The sequence below is a fragment of the Pongo pygmaeus genome, chromosome 1 (assembly GCF_028885625.2).
Source record: "Pongo pygmaeus isolate AG05252 chromosome 1, NHGRI_mPonPyg2-v2.0_pri, whole genome shotgun sequence".
NCBI classification, from domain to species: domain Eukaryota; kingdom Metazoa; phylum Chordata; class Mammalia; order Primates; family Hominidae; genus Pongo; species Pongo pygmaeus.
In genome coordinates, this window is record NC_072373.2 from 144,018,960 (window position 1) to 144,045,541 (window position 26,582).

General features: G+C 36.6%; 1 protein-coding gene across 8 annotated transcripts in view; it reads left to right on the plus strand.

The window, feature by feature from the left end:
* The window catches only part of COL24A1 (collagen type XXIV alpha 1 chain), a 428,817-nt gene that overhangs the window by 75,524 nt on the left and 326,711 nt on the right, over positions 1-26,582 (plus strand). For all 8 annotated transcript variants that reach the window (XM_063653313.1, XM_054478067.2, XM_063653314.1 and 5 more), the window contains 3 exons: positions 18,801-18,845; positions 23,381-23,434; positions 24,572-24,616. In XM_063653313.1, coding sequence (XP_063509383.1) covers positions 18,801-18,845; positions 23,381-23,434; positions 24,572-24,616 — 144 coding nt within the window. The remainder of the gene's footprint in view (positions 1-18,800; positions 18,846-23,380; positions 23,435-24,571; positions 24,617-26,582) is intronic.

Genomic DNA, 26,582 nt, shown 5'->3' on the forward strand with positions numbered 1-26,582 from the left:
TCTTGAGGATGAGCCGAAGTTATCCTAATAATACTGCACCTAGTGGACAAGTATGCTATCTACACATAGATAATGCATAAGCAAAGGCTGAGAGTTAAGAAGCACTTCTTTGTTCATGAATCATGAAGTGTGAGGGAGGAGGTGTCAAGAGATAAAGCTTGAGGAGTATTGAAGGACTAAATTATAAAGGGATTTATAGGCCATGTTAAAGCATGTAGAGTACATTATTATGTAGTAGAGAGGTACTACAGGATTGTAAGAAGGGGAGTGCCAGAGGCAAATCCTTTAGTCTCCAGAATTTCTTTAGCATTTTTGTGAGTTCGAGAGAGATATGCTTCTACCTTTCTGAAACCTAAAAGTTTGTGAAAGGAGGCTTATGATAGAGAGTGGGGGTGATTATACAGAAGCTGCCTTGTGCTGTGTAGAATAGTTTCTCATATGTTGGAAAAGTCTTTATCTCCATGAATATAAGTTCTTCCCATTTAATGGGGGAAGAGGAAACTGTTAAAAGGAGCAAACCGTTGATATATAAAGTTAATAACGTAAGGGCATTGAGAATAATTCTCAATATTATATAAATATGCAGGCAGTCCTTACTTTGTGTGGTTCCAATATACATATATTTTGGTTACCACAATTTAATTACATAGCATCAGTTCCCAAACAACACAATTCATATTTCATTTGCCACAATATATTAAGTATGATTAACTACATAAAGTACAGACTTTGCTACTGGCCCTTTAGTCCACAAACCACTACATAAGTAATGGAGTGCATCATGACCAATTACCGAACAAGTCATTTCATTCAGTCTGTTGGTGATTCCTCAATCATGGACAGACAGTAAAGTTGTGTTGCTTCCTTGTTTTGCAGTGATAAAACTATGTGATATTTTACACAGATGAATAATCAAAAGAAGTATTAGCTAACAAAGATGAAAGAACAGCAAATAAAGGAGTAGTGATAACATAGGAATTTTAAAAGAAATAGCTGGACATGAGACACTGCTGACATTTAAGATTCTACATATGCAGCCAGGGAAATTTATTGCAGGTGAACTTTTAGACATAAATGAGTAAAGTAGTTGTGATGAATAGGACAAGGATGTTCCAGAGGAAGTGACACTTTCAAAAAAAAAAAATTCACATTAGAAGAGCTCTTGGAAATATTTCATGACATTGAAAGTGCAAAGGATAAACTGTTGGGAATTGATCCATACTTAGAAGTGAGTATGACAATTTGCCAAGGCATAGGAAATATGCTTGCTTAATATGATCATTTAGACAACAACAAGGAGGCAAACACTTTCAAACTAATTTTGATAATTTTTTTCAAATAAATGATGCTTTAATTTCTAATGTTTTCAATTATACTGTGCTAAATTAATACTTGTATAATTTTTTTTATTTCCCCGTGCAACTATAACCAACAGTAAGAGAGTTTTTAACATTTTAACAAAAATATTTAAAGGTCATGGAACAATTGTAAATTTTCCCATTGGTTATTAAGATTGCTTTGTACAATTTCAGCTTGCACAGTTATTTTTATGGTCCTATACTATAGTGCAAAGTGAGGAGGATCTGTGTATAAATGATACTACTGTTTTCCTTATGATTAAACATTTTATTTATATATTCAAATCTTAATTACTGGGAGTAGTTTGAAACTGATTTCTTTTGTAACTACTAATATTTCTGATTTTGATTCAGTTGTGTCTTTTTATTTGTCCTGTGTGGTCACCTATTGATAGGATATTTTTAGGGCTCAAATTTTTGTTAACATATTTATTAAAATTGAAGTCTATATAAAATTAGATTATAAGCTTCATTTATTATTGGAATTCTTGCTGAGGCAATTTATTTATTTATTATTTTAATTTTGTGGGTACATAGTAAGTGTATATATTCATGGAGTGTGTGACATATTTTGGTACAGGCTGCAAAGCATAATAATCACATCATGGAAAATTGGACATCCATCCTCGCAAACATTTATCCTGTGTGTTACAAACAATCCAATGATACTCTTTATTTATTTTAAATTGTACAATTAAATTATTATTTACTATAGTTTCCCTGTTGTGCTAACAAATACTAGGTCTTATTCATTCTTTGTAACTATTCTTTTGTACTCATTAACTATGCTCTCTTCCCTACCTCCGCCTGATCTCCTATTCCCCTCCCAGCTTCAAATAACCATCCTTCCATTGCCTGTCTCCACGAATTCAATTTTGTGATATTTAGATCCCACAGATAAGTGAGAACATGTGATGTTTGTCTTTCTGTGCCTGGCTTATTTCACTTAACCTAATGGCCTCCAGTTCCATCCATGCTGTTGCAAATGACAGAATCTCATTCTTTTTTGTATGGCTGAATAGTACTCCATTGTGTATATGTACCACATTTTCTTTATCCATTCATCTGTTGATGGACACTTAGGTCACTTCCAAATCTTGGCTATTGTGAACAGTGCTGCAACAAACATGGGAGTGCAGATATCTCTTCGATACACTGGTTTCTTTTCTTCTGGATATATACCCAGTAGTGGGATTGCTAAATCCAGGAGTAGTTTTATTTTTACTTTTTTGAGGAACCTCCAAACTGTTTTCCATAATGGTTGTACTAATTTACCTTCCCATGAATAGTGTATGAGGGTTCTCCTTTTTCCACATCCTCGCCAGCATTCTTTTGGATATAAGCCATTTTAACTGGGGTAAGATTGTAGTTTGGATTTGCATTTCTTTGATGATCAATAATGTTGAGCACTTTTTTATATGCCTGTTCACCATTTCCTTGTCTCGTTTTGAAAAATATCTGTTCAAATCTTTTGCCCATTTTTAATTGGATTACTTGATTTTTTTTTCCTATAGAGTTGTTTGAGCACCTTGTACGTTCTAGTTATTCGTCTCTCTTGAGATAGGTAGTTTGCAAATATTTTCTCCTATTTTCTGGGTTATTTCTTCACTTTGTTGATTGTTTCCTTTGCTGTGTAGAAACTTTTTAACTTGATGCAATCCCGTTTGTTCATTTTTGCTTTGGCTGGCTGTGCTTGTGGGGTATTACTGAAGAAATCTTTGCCCAGACCAATGTCCTGGAGAGGTTCCCCAATATTTTCTTGTAGTAGTTTCATAGTTTGAGGTTTTAGATTTAAGTCTTTAATCTATTTTGAATTGATTTTTGTACAAGGCAAGAGATAGGGATCAAGTTTCATTATTCTACATATGGATATCCAGTTTCCCCAGCACCATTTATTGAAGAGTGTCTTTTCCTCAGTGTCTGTTCTTGGCAACTTTGTCGAAAATGAGTTCACTGTAGGTGTGTGGATTTATTTCTGGGTTCTCTATTCTGTTACTTTTGTCTGTGTGTCTGTTTTTATGCTGGTACCATGCTGTTTTGGTTACTGTAGCTCTGCAGTATAATTTGAAATCAGGTAACGTGATTCCTCCAGTTTTGTTCTGTTTGCTCAGGATAGCTTTGGCTATTCTGGGTCTTTTGTGGTTCCACATAAATTTTAGGAATGCTTTTTTCTATTTCTGTGAAGAATATTACTGGTATTTTGATACAGATTGTATTGAATCTGTAGATTACTTTGGGCTGTATGGACATATTAAAAATATTGATTCTTCCAATTCATGAACATGGAATATCTTTCCATTTTTTGGAGTCCTCTTCAATTTCTTTCATCAGTGTTTTATAGTTTTTATTATAGAGATCTTTTACTTATTTGGTTAATTCCTAGTTATTTTATGTGTGGCTGTTGTAAATGGGATTGCTTTTTAAATTTCTTTTTCCAATTGTTCATTGTTGGCATATTGAAATGCTACTGATTTTTGTATGTTGATTTTGTATACTACAACTTAACTGAATTTGTTTACCAGTTCTAATAAGTTTTGTTTTTTCGGTGGAATCTTTAGGTTTTACCAGCTATAACTTCATGTTATCTGCAAACAAGGATAATTTAGCTTCTTCCTTTCCAATTTGGATGCCCTTTATTTATTTTCTGTTGTCTGATTGCTCTAGTTAAGATTTTCAGAACTATGCTGAATAACAGTGGAGAAAGTGGGCATCCTTGTCGTGTTCCAGATCTAATAGGAAAAGCTTTCAGTATTTCCCCGTTCAGAATGATGCTAGCTATGGGTCTATCATATATGGCTTTTATTATGAAAAGGTATATTCCTTTTATATCCAGTTTTTGAGGGTATTTTTTTTATCAATAAGGGGTGTTGAACTTTATCAAATGCCTTTTCAGCATTAATTGAAATGATAATATGGTTTTTGACCTTCATTCTGTTGATATGATATATCACAGTGATTGATTTGTGTGTGTTGAATCATCCTTGCATCCCTGAGATAAATCCCACTTGGTCATAATGAATCATCTTTTTAATGTATTGTTGAATTCTGTTTATGAGTATTTTGTTGAGGATTTTTGTATCAATATTTATCAGAGATATTGGCCTGCAGTTTTCTTTTTTAAATTTTTTTTAAAATTATACTTTAAGTTCTGGGATACATGTGCAGAATGTGCAGGTTTGTTACATAGGTATACATGTGCCATAGTGGTTTGCACCCATCAACCTGTCATCTGCATTAGGTATTTCTCCTAATGCTAGCCCTCCCCTAGCCCCCCAACCCCCACAGGCCCTGGTGTGTGATGTTCCCCTCCCTGTGTCCATATGTTCTCATTGTTCAGCTCCCACTTATGAGTGAGAACATGCAGTGTTTTGTTTTCTGTTCCTGTGTTAGTTTACGAAGAATGATGGTTTCCACCTTCATCCATGTCCCTGCAAAGAACATGGACTCATCTTTTTTTATGGCTGCATAGTATTCCATGGTGTATATGTGCCACATTTTCTTTATCCATTCTATCATTGATGGGCATTTGGGTTAGTTCCAAGTCTTTGCTATTGTGAATACTGCTGCAATAAATATATGCATGCATGTGTCTTTTTAGTAGAATGATTTATAATCTTTTGGATATATACCCAGTAATGAGATTGCTGGGTCAAATGGTATTTCTGGTTCTAGATCCTTGAGGAATTGCCACACTATCTTTCACAATGGTTGAACTAATTTACACTCCAACCAACAGTGTAAAAGCTTTCCTGTTTCTCCACATCCTCTCCAGCATCTGTTGTTTCCTGGCTTTTTAATGATCACCATTCTAACTGGCATGGGATGGTATCTCATTGTGGTTTTGATTTGCATTTCTCTAATGACCATATGAGCTTTTTTTCATATGTGTGTTGGCTGCATAAATGTCTTCTTTTGAGAAGTCTCTGTTCATAGCCTTTGCCCACATTTTGATGGGGTTGTCTGTTTTTTTCTTGTGAATTTGTTTAAGTTTCTTGTAGATTCTGGATATTAGCCCTTTGTCAGATGGATAGATTGCAAAAATTTTCTCCTGTCTTGTAGGTTGCCTGTTCACTCTGATGATAGTTTCTTTTGCTGTGCAGAGTTCTTTAGTTTAATTAGATCCCATTTGTCAATTTTGGCTTTTGTTGGTATTGCTTTTGGTGTTTTAGTCATGAAGTCTTTGCCCATGCCTATGTCCTGAATGGTATTGCCTAGGTTTTCTTCTAGGACTTTTATGGTTTTAGGTCTAACATTTAAGTCTGTAATCCATCTTGAGTTAATTTTTGTATAAGGTGTAAGGAAGGGGTCTAGTTTCAGATTTCTGCATGTTGCTAGCCAGTTTTCCCAACACCATTTATTAAATAGGGAATCCTTTCCCCATTGCTTGTTTTTGTCAGGTTTGTCAAAGATCAGCTGGTTGTAGATGTATGGTGTTATTTCTGAGGCCTCTGTTCTGTTCCATTGGTATATATATATATATATCTGTTTGGTACCAGTACCATGCTGTTTTGGTTACTGTAGCCTTGTAGTATAGTTTGAAGTCAGGTAGCGTGATGCCTTGAGCTTTGTTCTTTTTGCTTAGGATTGTCTAGGCCATAGGGCTCTTTTTTGGTTCCATATGAAATTTAAAGTAGTTTTTTCTAATTCTGTGAAGAAAATCAATGATAGCTTGATGGGGATAGCACTGAATCTGTAAATTACTTTGGGCAGTATGGCCATTTTCATGATATTGATTCTTCCTATCCATGAGCATGGAATGTCTTTCCATTTGTTTGTGTCATCTCTTATTTCCTTGAGCAGTGGTTTGTAGTTCTCCTTGAAGAGATCCTTCACATCCCTTGTAAGTTGTATTCCTACGTATTTTATTCTCTTTGTAGCAGTTATGAATGGGAGTTCACTCATGATTTGGCTCTCTGTTTGTCTGTTATTGGTGTATAAGAATGCTTGTGATTTTTGCACATTGATTTTGTATCCTGAGACTTTGCTGAAGCAGCTTATGAGCTTAAGGAGATTTGGGGCTGAGATGATGGGGTTTTCTAAATATACGATCATGACATCTGCAAACAGAGACAATTTGACTTCCTCTCTTCCTATTTGGTTATGCTTTATTTCTTTCTCTTGCCTGATTTCCCTGGTCAGAACTTCTAATACTATGTTGAATAGAAGTGGTGAGAGAGGGCATCCTTGTTTTCTGCCAGTTTTCAAAGGGAATGCTTTCAGCTTTTACCCATTCAGTATGATATTGGCTGTGGGTTTGTCATGAACAGCTGTTGTTATTTTGAGATATGTTCCATCAATATCTAGTTTACTGAGAGTTTTTAGCATGAAAGGCTGTTGAATTTTATTGAAGGCCTTTTCTGCATCTATTGAGATAATCATGTGGTTTTTGTCATTGGTTCTGTTTATGTGATGGATTATGTTGATTGATTTGTGTATGTTGAACCAGTCTTGCATCCTAGGGATGAAGCTGACTTGATCATGGTGGATAACCTTTTTGATGTGCTGCTGGATTTGGTTTGCAAGTATTTTATTGAGTATTTTTGCATCGATATTCATCAGGGATATTGGCCCGAAATTTTCTTTTATTCTTGTGTCTCTGCCAGGTTTTGGTATCAGGATGATGCTGGCCTCATAAAATGAGTTAAGGAGGAGTCCCTCTTTTTCTATTGTTTGGAATAGTTTCAGAAGGAATGGTACCAGCTCCTCTTTGCACCTCTGTTACGATTCGGCTGTGAATCCATCTGGTCCTTGGCTTTTTTTTAGTTGGTAGTCTATTAATAACTGCCTCAATTTAAGAACTCGTTATTGATCTATTCAGGGATTTGACTGCTTCCTGGTTTAGTCTTGGGAGGGTGTATGTGTCCAGGAATTTATCAATTTCTTCTAGATTTTCTAGTTTATTTGCACAGAGGTGTTTATAGTATTCTCTGATGGTAGTTTGTATTTCCTTGGGATCGGTGGTGATATCCTCTTTATTTTTTTTATTGTGTCTATTTGATTCTTCTCTCTTTTCTTCTTTATTAGTCTGGCTAGTGGTCTATTTTGTTGATTTTTTTTAAAAAAAAACAGCTCCTAGATTCATTGATTTTTTTGAAGGGTTTTTCATGTCTCTATCTCCTTCAGTTCTGCTCTGATCTTAGTTATTTCTTGTCTTCTGCTAGCTTTTGAATTTGTTTGCTCTTGCATCTCTAGTTCTTTTAATTGTGAGGTTAGGGTGTTGATTTTAGATCTTTCCCTACAGCATTTAGTGCTATAAATTTCCCTCTAAACACTGCTTTAGCTGTGTCCCACAGATTCTGGTACATTGTGTCTTTGTTCTCATTGGTTTCAAAGAACTTATTTATTTCTGCCTTAATTTTGTTATTTACCCAGTAGTAATTCAGGAACAGGTTGTTCAGTTTCCATGTAATTGTGTGGTTTTGAGTGAGTTTCTTAATCCTGAGTTTTAATTTGATTTCATGGTGGTCTGAGAGACTGTTTGTTATGATTTCTGTTCTTTTGCATTTGCAGAGGAGTGTTTTACTTCCAATTATGTGGTCAATTTTAGAATAAGTGTGATGTGGTGCTGAGAAGAATGTAGATTCTGTTGATTTGGGGTGGAGAGTTCTGTAGATGTCTATTAGGTCTGCTTGGTCCAGAGCTGAGTTCAAGTCCTGAATATCCTTATTAATTTTCTGTCTCATTGATCTCTCTAATATTGACAGTGGGGTGTTAAAGTCTCCCACTATTATCGTGTGGGAGTCTAAGTCTCTTAGTAGATCTCTAAGAACTTGCTTTATGAATCCAGTTGCTCCTGTATTGGGTGCATGTATATTTAGAAGTGTTAGCTCTTTTTTTGCATTGATCCCTTTACCATTATGCAATGCCTTTCTTTGTCTTTTTTGATCTTTGTTGATTTAAAGTCTGCTTTGTCAGAGACTAGGATTGCAACCCTTCCTTTTTTTGATTTCCATTTGCTAGGTAAATATTCCTCTATCCCTTTATTTTGAGCCTATGTGTGTCTTTGCATGTGAGATTTGTCTCCTGAATACAGCACACCGATGGGTCTTGACTCTTTATCCAATTTGCTAGTCTATGTCTTTTAACTGGGGCATTTAGCCCATTTAATTTAAGGTTAATATTGTTATGTGTGAATTTGATCCTGTCATTATGATGCTAGCTGGTTATTTTGCCCATTAATTGATGCAGTTTCTCTATGGTGTCGATGGTCTTTACAATTTGGTATGTTTTTGCAGTGGCTGGTACTGATTTTTCCTTTCTGTATTTAGTGCTTCCTCCTTGTAAGGCAGGCCTGGTGGTGACAAAGTCTCTCACCATTTGCTTGTCTATAAAGGATTTCATTTATCCTTCACTTGTGAAGCTTAGTTTGACTGGATATGAAATTCTGGGTTGAAAATTCTTTTCTTAAACATGTTGAATATTAGCCCCCACTCTCTTCTGTCTTGTAGGGTTTCCACAGACAGATCTGCTGTTAGTCTGATGGGGTTCCCTTTGTGAGTAACCTGACCTTTCTCTCTGACTGTCCTTAGCATTTTTTCCTTTATTTCAACCTTGGTGAATCTGACAATTATGTGCCTTGGGGTTGCTATTCTCAAGGAGTATCATTGTGGTGTTCTCTGTATTTCCTGAATTTGAATGTTGGCCTGTCTTGCTAGGTTGGGAAGTTCTGCATAATGTCCTGAAAAGTATTTTCCAACTTGGTTGCATCTTCCCTGTCACTTTCAGGTATACCAGTCAAATGTAGGTTTGGTCTTTTCACATAGTCCCATATTTCTTGGAGGCTTTCTTCATTGCTTTTCATTCTTTTTTCTCTAATCTTGTCTTCATGCTTTATTTCATTAAACTGATCTTCAATCTCTGATATCCTCTTTTGCTTGATTGGTTTGGTTCTTGATACTGTGTATGCTTCACCAAGTTCTCGTGCTGTGTTTTTCAGCTCCATGAGGTCATTTATGTTCTTCTCTAAACTGGGTAATCCAGTTAGCAATTCCGCTAACCTTTTTTCAAGGTTCTTAGCTTCCTTGCATTAGGTTAGAACATGCTCCTTTAGCTTGGAGGAGTTTGTTATTACCCACCTTCTGAAGCCTACTTCTGTCAATTTGTCAAACTCATTCTCCATTCAGTTTTGTTCACTTGCTGGCGGGGAGTTGCAATCCTTTGGAGAAGAGGCATTCTGGTTTTTGGAATTTTCTGCCTTTTTGCGCTGGTTTTTCCTCATCTTCATGGATTTATCTACCTTTGATCTTTGATGTTGGTGAACTTCAGATGGAGTTTTTGTGTGGACATCCTTTTTGTTGGTTTTGATGCTATTTGTTTCTGTTTGTTAGTTTTCCTTCTAACAGTCATGTCCCTCTGCTGCAGGTTTGCTGGAGGTCCACTCCAGACCCTGTTTGCCTGGGTATCACCAGTGAAGGCTGCAGAACAGCAAAGATTGCTGCCTGCTCCTTCTTCTGGAAGCTTTGTCCCAGAGGGGCACCCACTAGATGCCAGCTGGAGCTCTCCTGTATGAGGTGTCTGTCGACCCCTGCTGGGAGGTGTCTCCCAATCACGAGGCACGGGGGTCAGGGACCCACTTGAGGAGACAGTCTGTCCCTTAGTAGAGCTCAAGTGCTGTGCTGGGAGATCCGTTGCTCTCTTCTGAGCCAGCAGGCAGGAATGTTTAAGTCTGCTGAAGCTGCACCCACAGCCACCCCTTCCCCCAGTTGCTCTGACCCAGGGAGTTTTATCTATAAGCCCCTGACTGGGGCTGCTGCCTTTCTTTCAGAGATGCCCTGCCCAGAGAGGAGGAATCTAGAGAGGCAGTCTGGTGATAGCGGCTTTCACCCAGTTTGAACTTCCTGGCAGCTTTGTTTACACTGTGAGGGGAAAACCACCTACTCAAGCCTCAGTGATGGTGGACACCCCTCTCCCCACCAAGCTCGAGCATCCCAGGTCGATATCAGACTGCTGTGCTGGCAGCAAGAATTTCAGGCCAGTGGATTTTAGCTTGATGGGCTCTGTGGGGGTGGAATCCACTGAACTAGACCACTTGGCTCCCTGGCTTCAGCCTCCTTTCCAGGGGAGTGAACAGTTCTGTCTCACTGGTGTTCCAGGTGCCACTGGGGCATGAAAGAAATTCCTGCAGCTAGCTCGTTGTCTCCTCAAATGGCCACCCAGTTTTGTGCTTGAAACCTAGGGCCTTGGTGGTGTAGGTATCCGAGGGAATCTCCTGGTCTGCAGGTTTCAAAGACCGTGGGAAAAGCATAGTATCTTGGCTGGATAGCTCTGTCCCACAAGGCATAGTCCCTTATGGCTTCCCTTGGCTAGGGGAGGGAGTTCCCTGACCCTTTGCTCTTCCTGGGTGAGGCAACACCCCACCCTGCTTCTGCTTGCCCTCCAGGTGCTGCACCCACTGACTAACCAGTCCCAGTCCTGCTGAAAGTGGAGGTATTGAAGTCTCCAGCAATTATTGTAGTAGGGTCTATCTCTCTCTTTAGCTCCAGTAATGTTTTCTTTATTTATCTGGGTGCCTTAGTGCATATATATTTACAATCATTGTATCCTCTCACTGAATTGACCCCTTTGTTATAATATAATGACCTTTGTCTCATCTTATAGTTTTTGTTTGGAAATCTGTTTTGTCTGATACAAGTATAGCTATTCTTGCTCTTTTTTGGTTTCCATTGGCATGGAATATCTTTTTTTATCCCTTTATTTTCAGCCTATGTATATATAGTTGAAGTGTGTTTCTTACAGGCAAAGATCATTGGGACTTGTTTTTTCATTTATTCAGCCACTCTATGTCTTTTGATTGAAGAGATTAGTCCATTTACATTCAATGTTATTATTGATAAATAGAGACTTATTCCTGCCATTTTGTTATTTGTTTTCTGGTTGTTTTGTGGTCTTCTCTTCCTTCTTTCCTCCATTCTAGTTTTTCATTTAGTGAAGGTGATTTTTATCTAGTAGTATGCTTTGATTTCTTGCTTTTTATTTATTAGGTATCTGTTGTATGTTTTTTTGGTTTGAGGTTACCATGAGGCTTGCAAATACTATCTTATATCCCATTATTTTAGACTGATGACAGCTTAACACTGATTGCATAAACCAAGAAACATGTAAAAAGAAAACTGATAAAAACTCTATGCCTTAACTTCATCTCCCCATTTTTAAACTTTTTGTTGTTTTTCTTTGTCTTTTTATACTGTCGATGTCTTGTAAAGTTGTAGTTATTATTTTTGATTGGTTTTTCATTTAATCTTTCCACTTAATTCAAGAGAAGTTTACACACCACCATTACAGTGCTATATTAGCCTGTGTTTTTCTGTGTACATACTATTTCCAGTGAGTTTTGTACCTTCAGATGGTTTCTTCTTGCTCAGTAACATTCTTTTTTTTCTGATTGAATGACTCCCTTTAGCATTTCTTGTAGGACAGGTCTGGTGTTGATGGAATCCATTAGCTTTTGTTTGTCTAGGAAAGTCTATTTCTCCTTCATGCTTAAAGCCTATTTGTGCTGTATATACCATTCTAGGGTAAAAGTTTTTTTCCTTCAGCACTTTAAATATGTCATGCCACTCTCTCCTGGCCTGTATGGTTTCCACTGAGAAGTCTTCTGCCAGAGGTATTCCTGCTCCGTGGTATGTTATTTGTTTCTTTTCTTTCACTGCTTTTAGGATCATTTTTTAATCTTTGACATTTGAGAGTTTGATTATTAAATACCTTGAGGTAGTCTTTTTAGGTTAAATCTGCTTGGTGATCTATAACCTTCTTGTACTTGAATCTTGATATCTTTCTCTAGGTTTGGGGAGTTCTCTGATATTATCCCCTTCAATAAACTTTCTACCCCTATCTCTTTCTCTACGTCCTCTTTAAGGCCAATAACTCTCAGATTTTCCCTTTTGAGGCTGTTTTCCATCTTGTAGGTGTGCTTCATTGCTTTTTATTCTTTTTTCTTTTGTCTCCTCTGACTGTGTTTTGTCAAATAGCCTGTCTTCTAGCTCACTAATTCTTTCATCTGCTTGATCAATTGTGCTATTAAAGGGCTCTGATACATTCTTCAGCATATCAGTTGTATTTTTCAGCTGTAGAATTTTTGCTTCAGTCTTTTTAATTATTTCTCTTTGTTAAATTTTTCTGACAGCATTCTGAATTCCTTCTTTGTGTTATCTTGAATTGCCTTGGGTTTCCTCAAAACAGCTATTTTGAATTCTCTGTTTGAAAGGTCATATTTCTCTGTTTCTCAAGAATTGGCCCTGTGCCTTATTTAGTTCGCGTGGTGAGATCATGTTTTCGTGGTGGTGTTGTTACTTGTAGATGTTCATTGGTTTTTGGGCATTGAAGAGTTAGGTATTTATTGTAGTCTTCACTGTCTGGGCTTGTTTGTGCCTGTCCTTCTTGGGAAGGCTTTCCAAGTGTTTGAAGGGACTTGGGCCCCAAGCTCAATAACACTGTGGTTTTTGTAGAGGTACTGCCTTGGTGGTCTTACATAAAATCTGAAAGAATTCTCTGGATTACCAAGCAGAGATTCTTGTTCTTTTCTCTTAATTTCTTCCAAGCAAATGGAGTCTCTCCTCTCTCTCTCTCTCTCTCTTTGCTGGGCCAGCTGGAACTGTGGGTGTGGTGATACAGGCACCCTGTGGCCGTCACCGCTGGAACTGTGCTGGGTCAGACATGAGCTACTGGGCCTCACCCAAGGCCCTTCCCGTCATAGTGATGAGTTTTCCCCAGGCCCAGGGTGTGTCCAAGGATGCTGTGTGGGAGCCAGTGATTGAAGTCAAAGACATTAGCAACTTACCTGCTGTTCTACTCTACTGTGGCTAAACTGGCATTCAAACCATAATACAGAGGCCTTCCCACTCTTCCCAGAAATTTCCCCAGGCAGATGAGCCCTTCCCTGTGGCCACTATGACTAGTCTATGGGGGTTTCTGATAGGCTTTCACCAATGTTTACTTAAAGGCCAAGGGCTCTCTTCCGTCAGCTTGTGTTGAATGCTGCCAGGCCTGTGACTCATCCTTCAGCACAGTAGGGACAGTCCAGAAATGCTGTGTAAGATCCTAGTCCTGGTCTCAAGGACCCCAAGAGCCTGCTAATTGCCCTACCCTACTGTGGCCAAGCTGGTACATAGGGTGCAAGACAAAATCCTGTCTCTTTTTCCCTTTGCTTTTCTTAAACAGAAAGAGTCTTTCATTGTGGCCACCACAGCTGGAATGTACTGGACCACCCCTGAAGGCCAGCATGTTTTAGAGCCCAAGGCCCACAGCACACTTACTAGGTATCATTGGTGGTTATTCAGGGCCCAAGGGCTCTTTGGTCAACAGGTGATGAATCCTGCCAGTACTGGATCCTTCCCTTCAAAGCAGCAGGTTCCCTTTTGACCCAGAATGTGTCTAGAAATGTTATCCAGGAGCTAGGGCCTCAAATGGGGGCCTCACATCTCTGGTGCTCTATTACACTGTGGCTGAGCTTGTATCCAAGATGCAAAACAAAGTCCTCTTTACTCTTCACTCTTCTCTCCTTATGCAGAAGGAAAGAGTCACTTTCCTTGTTATGAGCTGCACTGCCTGGGCTTGGGGAAGGAATGGTGCTCATACTCCATTAGCCATGCCACCTGTTGTCTCCCTAGTTCACATTCCACCCTAGTTCACTGGCTGTAAGCCCAGCCTAGCACTAGGAATAGCCTAGGAATTGCAGTCGTTGTGTCCTAGACAGCCTTTGAAGTTTACCTAGGACCCCAGAATACTTCAGCCCATGGTGGTAAGGCTTGCCAAGAAACTCAAGTTCCTTGAGGATGTGCGATTCCCTTCTGGCTAGGGCTGGTCCAAATCCTCCCGCTGTGCCAGGGAAGCACTGAGTTCAATGTAAAGCTTCCCAGTCACTGAGCTTTCCCTTTCTAGAGTGCACAGATTCTCTGTCCACACTGCAGTGCTGCTGCCAGGGGAGATGGGGGAGGGGTGGCATTCACTATTCAAGACTGTATCTCTTGTCCTCCTCAGTGCCTCTTTCCACAATATGAAGTTAAAACCAGGTACTGTGATTGCTCTTGCTCACCTGATTTTTGCTTCTTGTGACTATGGTTTTCTGTGTGTGGATAGTTGTTAAAATTTGATGTTCCAGCGATGGAGAGGGGACGAATAACATAAGCTTCTATTTTGCCATCTTGCTCTGCCCTCCTTTGTAAACTGATTTTATGTTACAATAAAAATTAAGAACAATTCTGTAATTCATTGTAATGTGTTTTAAATCTGAATTGAAACAATTTGTAAATTTCCCTATTGTCATTCCTTAAGGAATGTATTCAGTTTTCAGAATGCTAATCAGAGAAAAATCATATGCCAGTTATGGAAACTTTTTGTTATTCTTCCTGTATGAGTATAGAAAATAATGACTCAAATATTAGTTTTTAAAATAAAATCCCTAGATTGGAGCTATGCCAAAGCTTGAATGTAGGAGTTTTCCAAGGAATGTATCCCCTTTGCTTTTAAAAACTTTACAGACTAGTTTTTAAGTAGAAAATAAATGAGGCATATGGGAATAAATGAAAGTCTTTATATAATAGTGGAGATAACTTCAGTATATTACAAATATATATTTTAAAATAACAAAAAGGAAGCCTTTATTCTATTTATTACCTTTCATTTCAACATTCAGATAATAGAGTTACCATATTAAATACTTAGAATCTATTTTCTACCTAAATGATTCTTAAATTCATCCAAGTCTTTTCATTCATTCATTCATTCATTCATTCATTCATTCATCCATGTCTGTCTACCAGTTAATTAATAAGCAAGAACTATGTACCAGGCACTGGAGACACCACAGTGAGTAAAATAGCTTCAATTAAGCTTAAGCTTTTTCAAGGGCTTAGGTATCATTTTTGCTCTACTACCCTAGGCTAACTTATAATTATCTTTGACCTAGATTGTCATAATAGCCTCCTACCCAACCCACTCTCTTCCATTTTGCCCACTCCAGAGTCCCATCTTTGTTTTAGAGCATTAAAGAAGTGCCCCGTGGGAGCCTGATATGTCCACTGACCTTACGTGAATTCTTCCTATGTCTCCAAGCCTGCAGTAACTCTTTTTTTTTTTTTTTTTTTTTTTTTGAGATGGAGTCTTGCTCTGTCACCCAGGCTGGAGTGCAGTGGCGCGATCTCGGCTCACTGCAACCTCTGCCTCCTGGGTTCAAGAATTCTCGTGTCTCAGCCTCCCAAGTAGCTGGGATTACAGGAAAACGCCACCACACCCGGCTAATTTTTTTGTATTTTTAATAGAGACGGGTTTCGCCACGTTGGCCAGGCTGGAACTACTGACCTCAGATGAGCCGCCTTCCTCTGCCTCCCAAAGTGCTGGGATTACAGACGTGAACCATTGCGCCCGGCCTTCCTGAAGTAACCCTTATATCTGCTTTGTTTTTTATTCAATGACAGCTACATTGAAAAAAGTAGTTACTTTCTTATAGATTCCAGTATTCACAGTATTTAAGCAATAAAAAAATTAGCAATAATTTAATTGAATGCTGTCATTTTACAAATTAAGACATTGAGGTTCACAATACGGCTAGTTTGTGGTAAATTGGATCTAGAACAGATCAAGATGGCTTGATCTGTTCATTGTTATTATCAGTAAAGCAAACAAACAAAAATTGCTTTACTTAGGCTCTTCAGATCGCCTAGAAAGGGGACTTAGGATATTTTGGCAGGGCGCGGTGGCTCACGCCTGTAATCCCAGCACTTTGGGAGGCCGAGGCGGGCGGATCATGAGGTCAGGAGATCGAGACCGTCCTGGCTAACACAGTGAAACCCCGTCTCTACTAAAAATACAAAAAAAATAGCCGGGCATGGTGGCGGGCGCCTGTAGTCCCAGCTACTCCAGAGGCTGAGGCAGGAGAATGGTGTGAACCCGTGAGGCGGGGCTTGCAGTGAGCCGAGATTGCACCACTGCACTCCAGCCTGAGGGACAGAGCGAGACTCTGTCTCAAAAAAAAAAAGAAAGGAGACTTAGGATAGTTCAAGGAAAAGAGTGAGTTATTTCAATCCTGTCTGCAGCAATGAGGAAACAGGGATCCCATGGAATCTAAAACTAGGTACTGTAATATGACTTGGTCTGACATACACACTGATTCAAAGCAGCTGTATCTTAGCAGCATTAGTTTGTGAATCTTTTATTGTACTTTTCTACCAGTACTTATCTACTTTCTCTGCATCTGCTTTTTTGTGTTATCTTGTCCTCTGACAACTGTCTTAACATAATTTCTATTTCTAATTTTTGTGTATACTTTGGCTTTCTTGTAGCATCTCAGCGACCCTACTCTTCCTGTTAGCCTTTCTTTGTGAATCTTTCAGCTCCCTCCTACCCCCACTGTTAAGTACTTGCATTTTTCTATTGTTGTTGTTTTAATCAACTTCATTTTTTTAAAACAGAGATTTTTATTGGCCCAGCTTGTCTTTTTTTTTTTTTTAGAGGATGCTATATTGCCCAGACTGGACTTTAGCTCCTGGGCTCAAGCAACCCTCCCACCTCAGCATCTTGAGTAGCTGGACTACAGGAATGCCATTTGCCTGGCGCAGCTTGTTTTTGTTTAAATAAAACTCTTTATTCCAAGTCATTTTATAGGCTACTGGCCTGACTTATATTCTCCTCCCTTAGATTAAGTGTCAAGTCCTGGGGCTGAGGTGGGGAAGGAGTGAGTTCATAAAAAACAAATCATGACTGCATGGTGCTGCCACCTTGTCAGCGTCTCTGAATGAAGAAGAATCTCTTTAAAGAGAAGTGTACATACAAAAGATACTATGATTAACATATATACACATAGTTCACTATTATTGAGTGATTTGGGGAAAATAAGCTAAAATAAAATTGCGCCACCATTGCATTTTGTTTCATTATAGACTAGGGAGAAAACTAACTCTGATCTGAAAAACAGGTGTTGGCCAAAGAAAATCAAGCATGTAGCTAGACTCAAGGGTTCACAGAATTTAAAATAAGTAAATAAATAAACACACACTTTAAAAAAAAATGGGAAAAGGCAATAGGCTCATGGCAGAGAGTCTCTGTAACATATGAGCCTCCTACCCTGGCTCTTTATTTGTCATCCTCCAGGAAACTTCCAGCTCACACCCTCCTAGAGCTGCTGCCTTATCCCGGGGAGCCACCACCACTGTCTTAGCGCTGAGGATGTTTCTTATCTCCTGTTGTAAAAAGTGAAAAAACTTAGCTTTGTGGATATTTTTACTTGTGGAATTTTGTGTAAACATTTGGGCAACTGAGCACAATAGGTATTATATTATGTAATTAGGCTAATCTTGAACTCCCTTTAAAAATGTAAAAACTGTTAAACTGTTTTAAGTTTAACATTGCAAAAGCTGTTGAAATCATTCCTTTAGTTTTCAAATAGGCACCTCTTCTAAATGACATTTTTTAACCAAAGTGTCATTCGCTTCTCTAATCCATTAATCCAAATTCATCTCTTCTGATAAACCCTCAGTGATTAATACTAAGTAATTCTTTCACTCCATTAGGCTATGTTCTGAAACCCAGGAAATTTGTCTTTAGTTTGCAGTATATTAATTGGAAATTTTTGATATTTGTAAACTATGATTTATTTCAGGCTTTTGAGTTATATTTTAAGTCCTTAGGAAAAGGAATTTCTTTTGTTCTTAATGTGCACCAAAATCTTTTGGTAAACAGTAGATCAAATCACTGATTTTTATGTAGAACTGTACAAATAAGCTCCAAAATTTTTCTTTATTTCACTCTTCCTGTCCTTTCTTTTAGTTTCCTTCATTTTTCTCCTATATCTTTCTTGAGGAAGAAGGATACTGTCTATTTTATAGCTTTGGGTGTTAATTTATAGAGATTAAGATTTTCTTTTGCTTCTATTATTTGGAAAATATTCTTTGTCACGAATTCCCTAGACAATTTTATAGAACCCATTTTGATGAACCTGTGAGAGCCTCATGATTTTTTGAGTTACCTCATTCATGGGGTGTTATGACAATGATTTGGGTTAGAGGAACTGCGTGGATATGATCCAGTTTTTCAATAATTACAAACAGATTATGTCTGAGGCCATTTGTCTTAGCATTATTCAGCTAAAACTAACTTTTTAAAAGCTTCAGCAAACTTAACATATCCATTGCTAGATATGAACCTTTTATAAAAGATACTGTGCTTTAGTCTCTATTTAGTACTATGCTACCATTTTAGTTGATAATAACAAATCATTCAAATAACATGCAAGATTAAATTATTAATAAGAATTTATTTGTTATTTAATAAAAAAGTAATTCTTATTAAATAAAAAAGATTAAATTTAATAAGAAATAAATTAGTAACAATTAAATTTATATTGATGAGGAAACCAAAAGTTGGGATATAAGGCAACTTGCAACCTATGTTTCATTATTTGGCTTATATGAGTTTACTTTTCATAGCATGTCTCCACTTATTCTTTTGCAGGGTCTCAAAGGACATCCTGGACTCCCAGGACTTCGAGGTGAACAAGTAGGTACTTCCTTTATAAGACTTGTATCATGTGTGAAAAAGATACATGTTAGAGAACTCCTTTGAGAGATTATTTTCCCCCACTTTTTCAATTTTTCTTCTCAGTGATTTTTTACTCTGTTTAGTGCAGGACAACCTTTTAATTGATTAGCTGCAGATCTTTTTATTTAAAAAATTATAATATTTCACTGTTATTCATTTTTTACTTTTGCCCCATATGTTTCAGACTAGTAGCTCTTAAACTTCTGCAGTTCACAGACCCCTTTGAGAGTCTCATAAATACTGTGAATCCTTTCCCAGAAAATATACATATCCATACACACACACACACATACACACAGAGAGACAGAGAGAGAGAGACTTGATTTTTTTGTACAATGTCAGGAACTTACCAGTTCACTAAAGCCTAATCCATAGCTGTTTGTTCCCTGACCTTTTCCTGAGGAAATGCAAATAAATTTCAATAACAGTCGAAATTAGAATGGTACATATATCATTGTCCATAATACACACACACAATATTTAAAAGTCAAAATAGTTTTGGAACTATTTAGTTTTTGATCATGTTGTTGCTTTTCTCTCATCAGAAAATAATATATCATTATGTCATAGAAGAAAATAAAGTCATATCTCTTATAGTGTGTACTATATTGAAAATATAGTGTGAATATAACAGTGAAAAAGGTAAGATATTAGAAACTGACTAAGGTGATGGATACCGTTATTAAAGAATCAGCACAAAGACTCAGGAAACCCTAAAGGGAGATCCAGGAAGAAATGTGATGGATGGTACCTGAGGGAAAGCTATAAATGAAGAAACAAATTCATTTTTCCCTCTCATTCATGTTAAGTTAGACAGTACAGTCTGTTCAGTCCCTGAAGCACAACTTTTCAAGATTACTAATTGCTAGACATGGCAAGTGAAGTGATATATGTATCTGTAACACGTGTAATATCAGTTTCCTGCAAATCAAACATGTACTGAAAAGCATTTGAGCGTTTATGGGAGAAAAAGATGAGAAGGGTGAGTGGGATTAGTCCCTGGGGAGAAAAAAATTGTAGGATACTGCTTTGGCAGAAACGTGGATTCCAATGGAGGAAACCTGATAATTCACAAGTGAAAAATTGGCCATGTTTCATTACTGACGAGTTCACTCACAAAACTGCTCCATAAACTACTTCTGGTGGTGTATATATTATCTCTGAGGGTAATATACTTTTTAGAACAGTCTAAAACCAATTTTAAAGGTTAGAAAATGTATATTGTAGTCAGTTCTTGCTTTCTATTCTATTTGTTTCCAGAAAAAAAAAGAGGCAAAATTTGTGTTAACTATGAGAAACAGCTAAAATAATTTTGCATTTTAATTGTGAAAATACTGTGGACATTCAGAGGAGCATAGCTGACTTGCTGGAAGACATTTGTCTTGAAAATTTGTAAATATCTTCAAATTGGTCAGCAAACATTTGGAAAGGCAATGATATTATTTGTGTGAGCTCTAGTAATAAGAGCTGTCATTTACTTACAGCCCTTATTATTTGCCAAACTATATTACTATTAACTACAACTTCTAGTAGTATAATTATTCAGGTTTACATATGTTAATTAACTTAATGTCACCAACACTAAGAGTCATTACAGTTACTTCCACTTTTAAATATATTTCTACACATTGTTCTATTTTATCCACGAAATGAGTGCTGTTATTCTATTTTACTAATGAAAAAAGAGAAACTATAGTAGCAGTGCTGGAGCAGTGACGGAATTCTGAATGAAGTCTAACTGACTCAGAGTGTGTGTTTTAAGTGAGATTAGGGCAGGCTTCCTAATTTTCTGTTCCTGTTTTCTCAAGGGGCTGTTGATATAACTGTATCTCTATTACTCCATCCAATCTGCAGATTTGAGTGAGCCAACTTTTTAAAAAAATCTATCTTTAAATGCAGAGTGAATTAAGTCATGCTATTTGTTTTGAGTTTCTTTTGAGTTTCTGTGGTTGTCTCAGTGATTCTAGGGTGTGGTTGGCTCAGAATACATTTATGCCATATAAAGATTATGCTGAAGTCTTACTCGTTTATTTTGTTTACTGCTGTTCTAGTATAGCAGAACTTAGACATTGAGTGGAATTCTTTTGTGTCTTTCTCTACATAGCTAAAATGTGTTAGCTAGATCTCTACATGTTGCTTTAACACCCTCTGTGACAATCCATTCGAAATAGGATTTCACTTATGTTCTATAACAGATTGCCTTTTTATTGAGGTTAGTTAACTTAATTTGACTAGGAAAGGAATGGAAAAGGGATGGTGGTTTTCATTAGCCAGATAGATAGTGGCCTACAGAATAAAAACAGCCTTTTACATTTGTCTTACTCCTTTCTGTTGGCACACCCAAATATAAGGTTTTGTGAATCTCTAGAATGTGGGCCTGTGTGTTTTGGAATTGGATGGGGCATATAGGAAGGCGGTTGTAAATATACTAGAGCAAATCTCATAATTAGAGGACTTTCCTTGGAGTGCTATTGGATGTTTTTTGCACTTCAAACTCACACTAGGGAAATGGGCCTTTGAATGGTGGTCTCTGGAATTAGACTTGCTGATTTAATTCCTGACTTCCTACTTATTAGCTAAGTAACCTTCCATTGGTGACACAAACACCTTATGTCTCATTTTTTCTCATCTCTCATATGGGAATAATGATATCTATCTTATAGGGTTTTTGAGTAGATTGAATAAGATAATACCTATAAAATACTTGAAATAGTGCCTGGCCCATGATAAATGCTCAATAAATGTTATAGGAATAAAATATTATGTAAATATATAATATTTAATATCAATAGGGGAATATTTAATACATACATATGGTTTCTGAAATTCATAGGATATAATCTCTCTACATATAGACAAGAATTTCTTCTGTAATCCTCAGAAGGCCATTATTTATTCACATTCTCTTCAGTTGTCCATTGTCATACTTCTGTGTATCTTAGGTTCTTTAAATGTAGAATGAAGAAAAGTGTATCTCATAGATGTAAAATGCTTAGCAAATAAAAAGTGCTCAGTAAATGTTAATTTTGGTCAAGGGAAGGGAAGAGGATATGAGAGAAATGAAAGGGAAAAAAGTGAGAGATTAATTCTGAAAAAAGTAGAGAGAAGAAACTCAACTATTATCCTCTATGTTTCATTTCCTTGGTCTGTTCTTTCTCTAGATTTTCCAAATTTTTAGAAGTTTTAGCATATCTGTACTTAAAGTGGAGGTAACGCTCTTCTATCCACTTCAGAACAGAAGAACAAAGTGCAATTATCTTTCATTATATCATTTATAAACAAACAGGAAAGGAATTTTAGGTGATAAATAAGAAATCTAGCCAACTTAACATGGTTGTCATCAGCTCAACACACCTTCTTCTGACATTTCCTTGTGTCAAGAATTATTTAATAGACCTAAACTCTGAATAAACTAATGAGTAAATGAAGGAATGAATGTTGTATCAATGAAAAAGAGTCTTTAAAAAAAAAAAAGAAGTTATAATATTTTATCTCACTTTTTCACCCAGTTCTGTAGCAGTTTTCCTTTCTTATGCCTTTGGGTCTCCATCTATCAGCCTTCGCTGAGCAAACCTTGTTTTAAATCAAGAATACAAAGTTGCAAATTCCAAATGAGTTTACCATCTGTCTAAGTCAGTTTGGGCTGCTGTAACAAAAGACCATAGACTGGGTGGCTTATAAACAACAGAAATGTCTCGCAATTTTGGAGGCCGAAAGTCTGAGATCAGCATGCCAGCCTGGTTAGGTTCTGGTGGGGGGCTATCTTTTGGATTACAGATGGCTGACTTTTTATTGTATTCTCACATGGCCTCTTTATAAGGTCATTTATCCCATTCATGAGGGCTCCAACCTAATTACCTTCCAAAGAGCCACCTCCTAATACTGTTAGGCATTATCAGCAGGGTTAGGATTTTAACATGAATTCTGAGGCACACAAACATTCAGTCCTCAGCACCATTCAAATTTACTAGATCAGACCCATGTCATGATAACGGTATTTGCCACTTAATATTCATTTAGTTAATCAGACTCACTGTAAGGTTAAGTTTACTTTAGGAAAGAAGTAGAGGTTGGTTTTGTGGTTTACTGCCCCTCTTAGTCTTCTGGGGCTCATGCTCAGACTATTAAGGAGTGTTGTAGGATGATCGAAACAAGAAAGAATTCAATCTACTGGTAAAAAAGTTACTGGTAATTAAGAAATATACCAGCTCTTCCTCTAGAATAAATGTCTATTTTAGCTATGGATTTTCCCATCCTAGATTTATCATTATTAATGATCATATATCATTTAGGGCCCTAATCTAATAGCTTTACTTATTTTATTGAGCAATTTTTGTCCATTTTCCTTCACATAGGTGATTTCAGTTACATAAGCCATGTGTAGGACTCCGTATTTTTATGGGGAAAAATTATTTCCAAGCTTTCGTATTGTAAATACACCAAATTTGTTTCCTTTGGCTTTGCTATACTGTTTATTTTATTTATTATTTCAGGGAATTCCAGGATTTGCTGGTAATATTGGTTCACCTGGTTACCCTGGCAGGCAGGTGCAGTAACTATATTTAGACTTTTCTCTTTGTGTTGCTATTTATTAATACATTGTATTTCTGATTTTGAGAATTAATGTTCAAATAGTTTTTTTATTAAATAATGAATAACTCATAGAGAAATAATTTCAAAATCAAAGTTGTAGAAATCCATTACAATTTTTCTGCAGAAAGTTTTATTTAAAATTGGAAGGGGGCTTTTAAATATGTTTGATGTGATGTACAATGGAACCTTCAAAATTAAAATGCACAAGTGTGAATAAGTTCTTAAAACAGTCCTGATTGTGATTTTACAACACTGTCACTGAACAAAATGAAGTAATAGTAAGAGTTAAGACTCTCTGTAATAAACATCATTTTTTAATAACACAGTTATAAAAATTTGAGAAACAGTATACCACTACCAAATACTTTTATCTGAACTGTTATTTGTATACTGTTTTAAAAATTCATTCTAATCATTTTATATGTATTCCCTTATAATTTCTAACTTTCTCTACTTCATGTAGATTAATAATAGAACGAGCTTTCTTTCCTAAGTTTTCATGAATTGATTACTTCCAAAATTAATTAAATGTATAAAGGTACATTTATATCTTTATTCTCAAGAATGAGGGAAATAAGAAAAAAATTGTTAACAAAATTCATTTTTTAGGACTTTAAAAACACTTAGAGGTACTCTATATTAGACTCTTACTCTCAAGTGATAATATATGTTATATAAAAAATATAAAACATGAATATGTAAATATATGGACATTGATCTAAAGTTTAAAATATATTTTTTAAAAAACATTAATGGGACTATCTTTTAGAATAAGTGAATTAGAAATGTTTTAAAACAACACAGTCTTCCAATGAGAAATAATGTAATGAAAAAATTTTAAAAATCTGACAATGTGTTAATGTATTTTATTTATATATCTAAAATATATTGTGTATAGATTATTTCCAATGCCTCTTTTGATTCAGAAATTCTAAAATTCCTTGAACATTGGTAATCTTCATTAGTTATACAGAGTTCTGAATTCTATAGTTTTGAAAATGATACCTCTTTATATGGCCTTTTTATTAATCTATTTATTAACTCTTTAAAAAGTACTGTAGTATGATGACACTGTCTTTTGTTTACACCAGGGTTTAGCTGGACCAGAAGGTAATCCAGGTCCTAAAGGTGCACGAGTAAGTAGGCATTTCCATCATTTTGTTAAGCATGCTTGCCTAAAAGTAGAATGAAATATATAAAACACTTAGCATTTTTACACTCTCTTAGTAGCTTTGAATTTAATTCAAATGTAGCCTGAATATACTTGCTTACTACAGTAGTTGCTTTCACTTCTATGATGACAGAAAATAGTCTCATTGTGGTAGGTTTTGCGTCATTATTTTATATTTATTTCCATAGCATAATGTGTGGCATGTTAGAATGTGCTCTATAAACATTTGTAGTATTGTTTATATATAAATGGATACAGACCTAAGGAAGTTATCATGTAAAAAATATGAAGAGGTAAAGAAATTCATAGTAGTTCAAGGCTGAGATCATTTTAATATACAAAAACTGTCAGGAGTAAAGAAATATCTGCAAAGAAATAAATAACCTTATTGTATCCAGAACATCCCATTTCACTCCCAAACCATTAAAGGAAATGTTAGCCATTTTTAGTCACTAAGGAAGCAAAATAAACATTTCTATATTATATTGTATTAGTCACTTTTTGCATCACTATAAATACCTGAGGCTGGGTAATTTATAAAGAAAAGAAGTTTAATTGGCTCATAGTTGTGCAGGCCATGCAGATATGGCTCCAGCATTTGCATCTTGTGAGGGCCTTAGGAAACTTATAGTCACAGCGGAAGGTGAAGGGAGAGCAGACAATGTCACAAGGCGAGAGGGGAGTAAGAGAGAGAAAAACGGAAGGTCCCTGATGCTTTCAAACAACCAGATCTCATGTGAGTTGAGAACTCACTTATCACCAAGGGGATGATGCTAAACCATCCATGAAGGATCCACCCCACAATCCAGTCACTTCCCACCAGGCCACACCTCCAACATTAGGAATCATATTTTAACATGAGATTTGGAGGGAACAAACATTAGGAATCATATTTTAACATGAGATTTGGAGGGGACAAACATCCAAACCATATCATATATGTAGTGTATAAAATAAAAAATATGGTTTTAAAATTCTTTATTTTTAATAGCCAAATATTTTCCAAAGTCTACATTTGTGCCTTATATTATCTAAAATGCATTTGTGCCTTATATTATCTAAAATGCTTTTTTTTTTTTTTTTTTTTTTTGGGTGAGACAGAATCTTACTCTGTCACCCAGGCTGGAGTGTAAGGGCGCAGTCTAGGCTCACTAGACTCACTAGACTCAACCTCCACCTCCCGGGTTCAAGCGATTCTCCTGCCTCAGCCTTCCAAGTAGCTGGGACTACAGGCATGTGCCACCACACCAGGCTAATTTTTGTATTTTTAGTAGAGACGGGGTTTCACCATGTTAGCCAGCTGGTCTCAAACCCCTGACCTTGTAATCTGCCCACCTCAGCCTCTCAAAGTGCTGGGATTATAGGAGTGAGCCACCAGGCCCAGCCTAACATGCCTTTTAAAAAGAAGTAAAGCATAAGGTATTTAAACAATATGTTCAATAATGATGTCTTACATTTTAAAAAATTATTAAACATTTCCAAATACTTCCATGTGTATTTTATTCTTTTATTTTGCCATCAGCCCTGTGATGTAGGAGAACAGGCCTATCATCCCCATTTTACTGATGAGAAAAATAGTAAGCTAAGGAACTTACTTGATCTGGCAAAGTTATAGCTGGCTAGAACTAGAACCAATGTCTTTTCACCTTTAGCTCTAACCTCTTTTCATTAGCTCATGCTGTCTTTGTTCTTGCATTAAGTAACCACATAATGAGGAAAAGTCATGTACTTTTTATTAGAAATTGCACTGAAAACACATGTTGGCTTGGATTTGGGAAGCCAGAAGAGATTAGTGGCCAAGAACATGGGCTGTGGAGTTAGATAGGCATTTTTTTTTTTTTTTTTTTTTTTTTTTTTTTGAGACAGTCTCACTCTATCACCCAGGCTGGAGTACAGTGGCGTGATCTTGGCTCACTGCAACCTCCACCTCC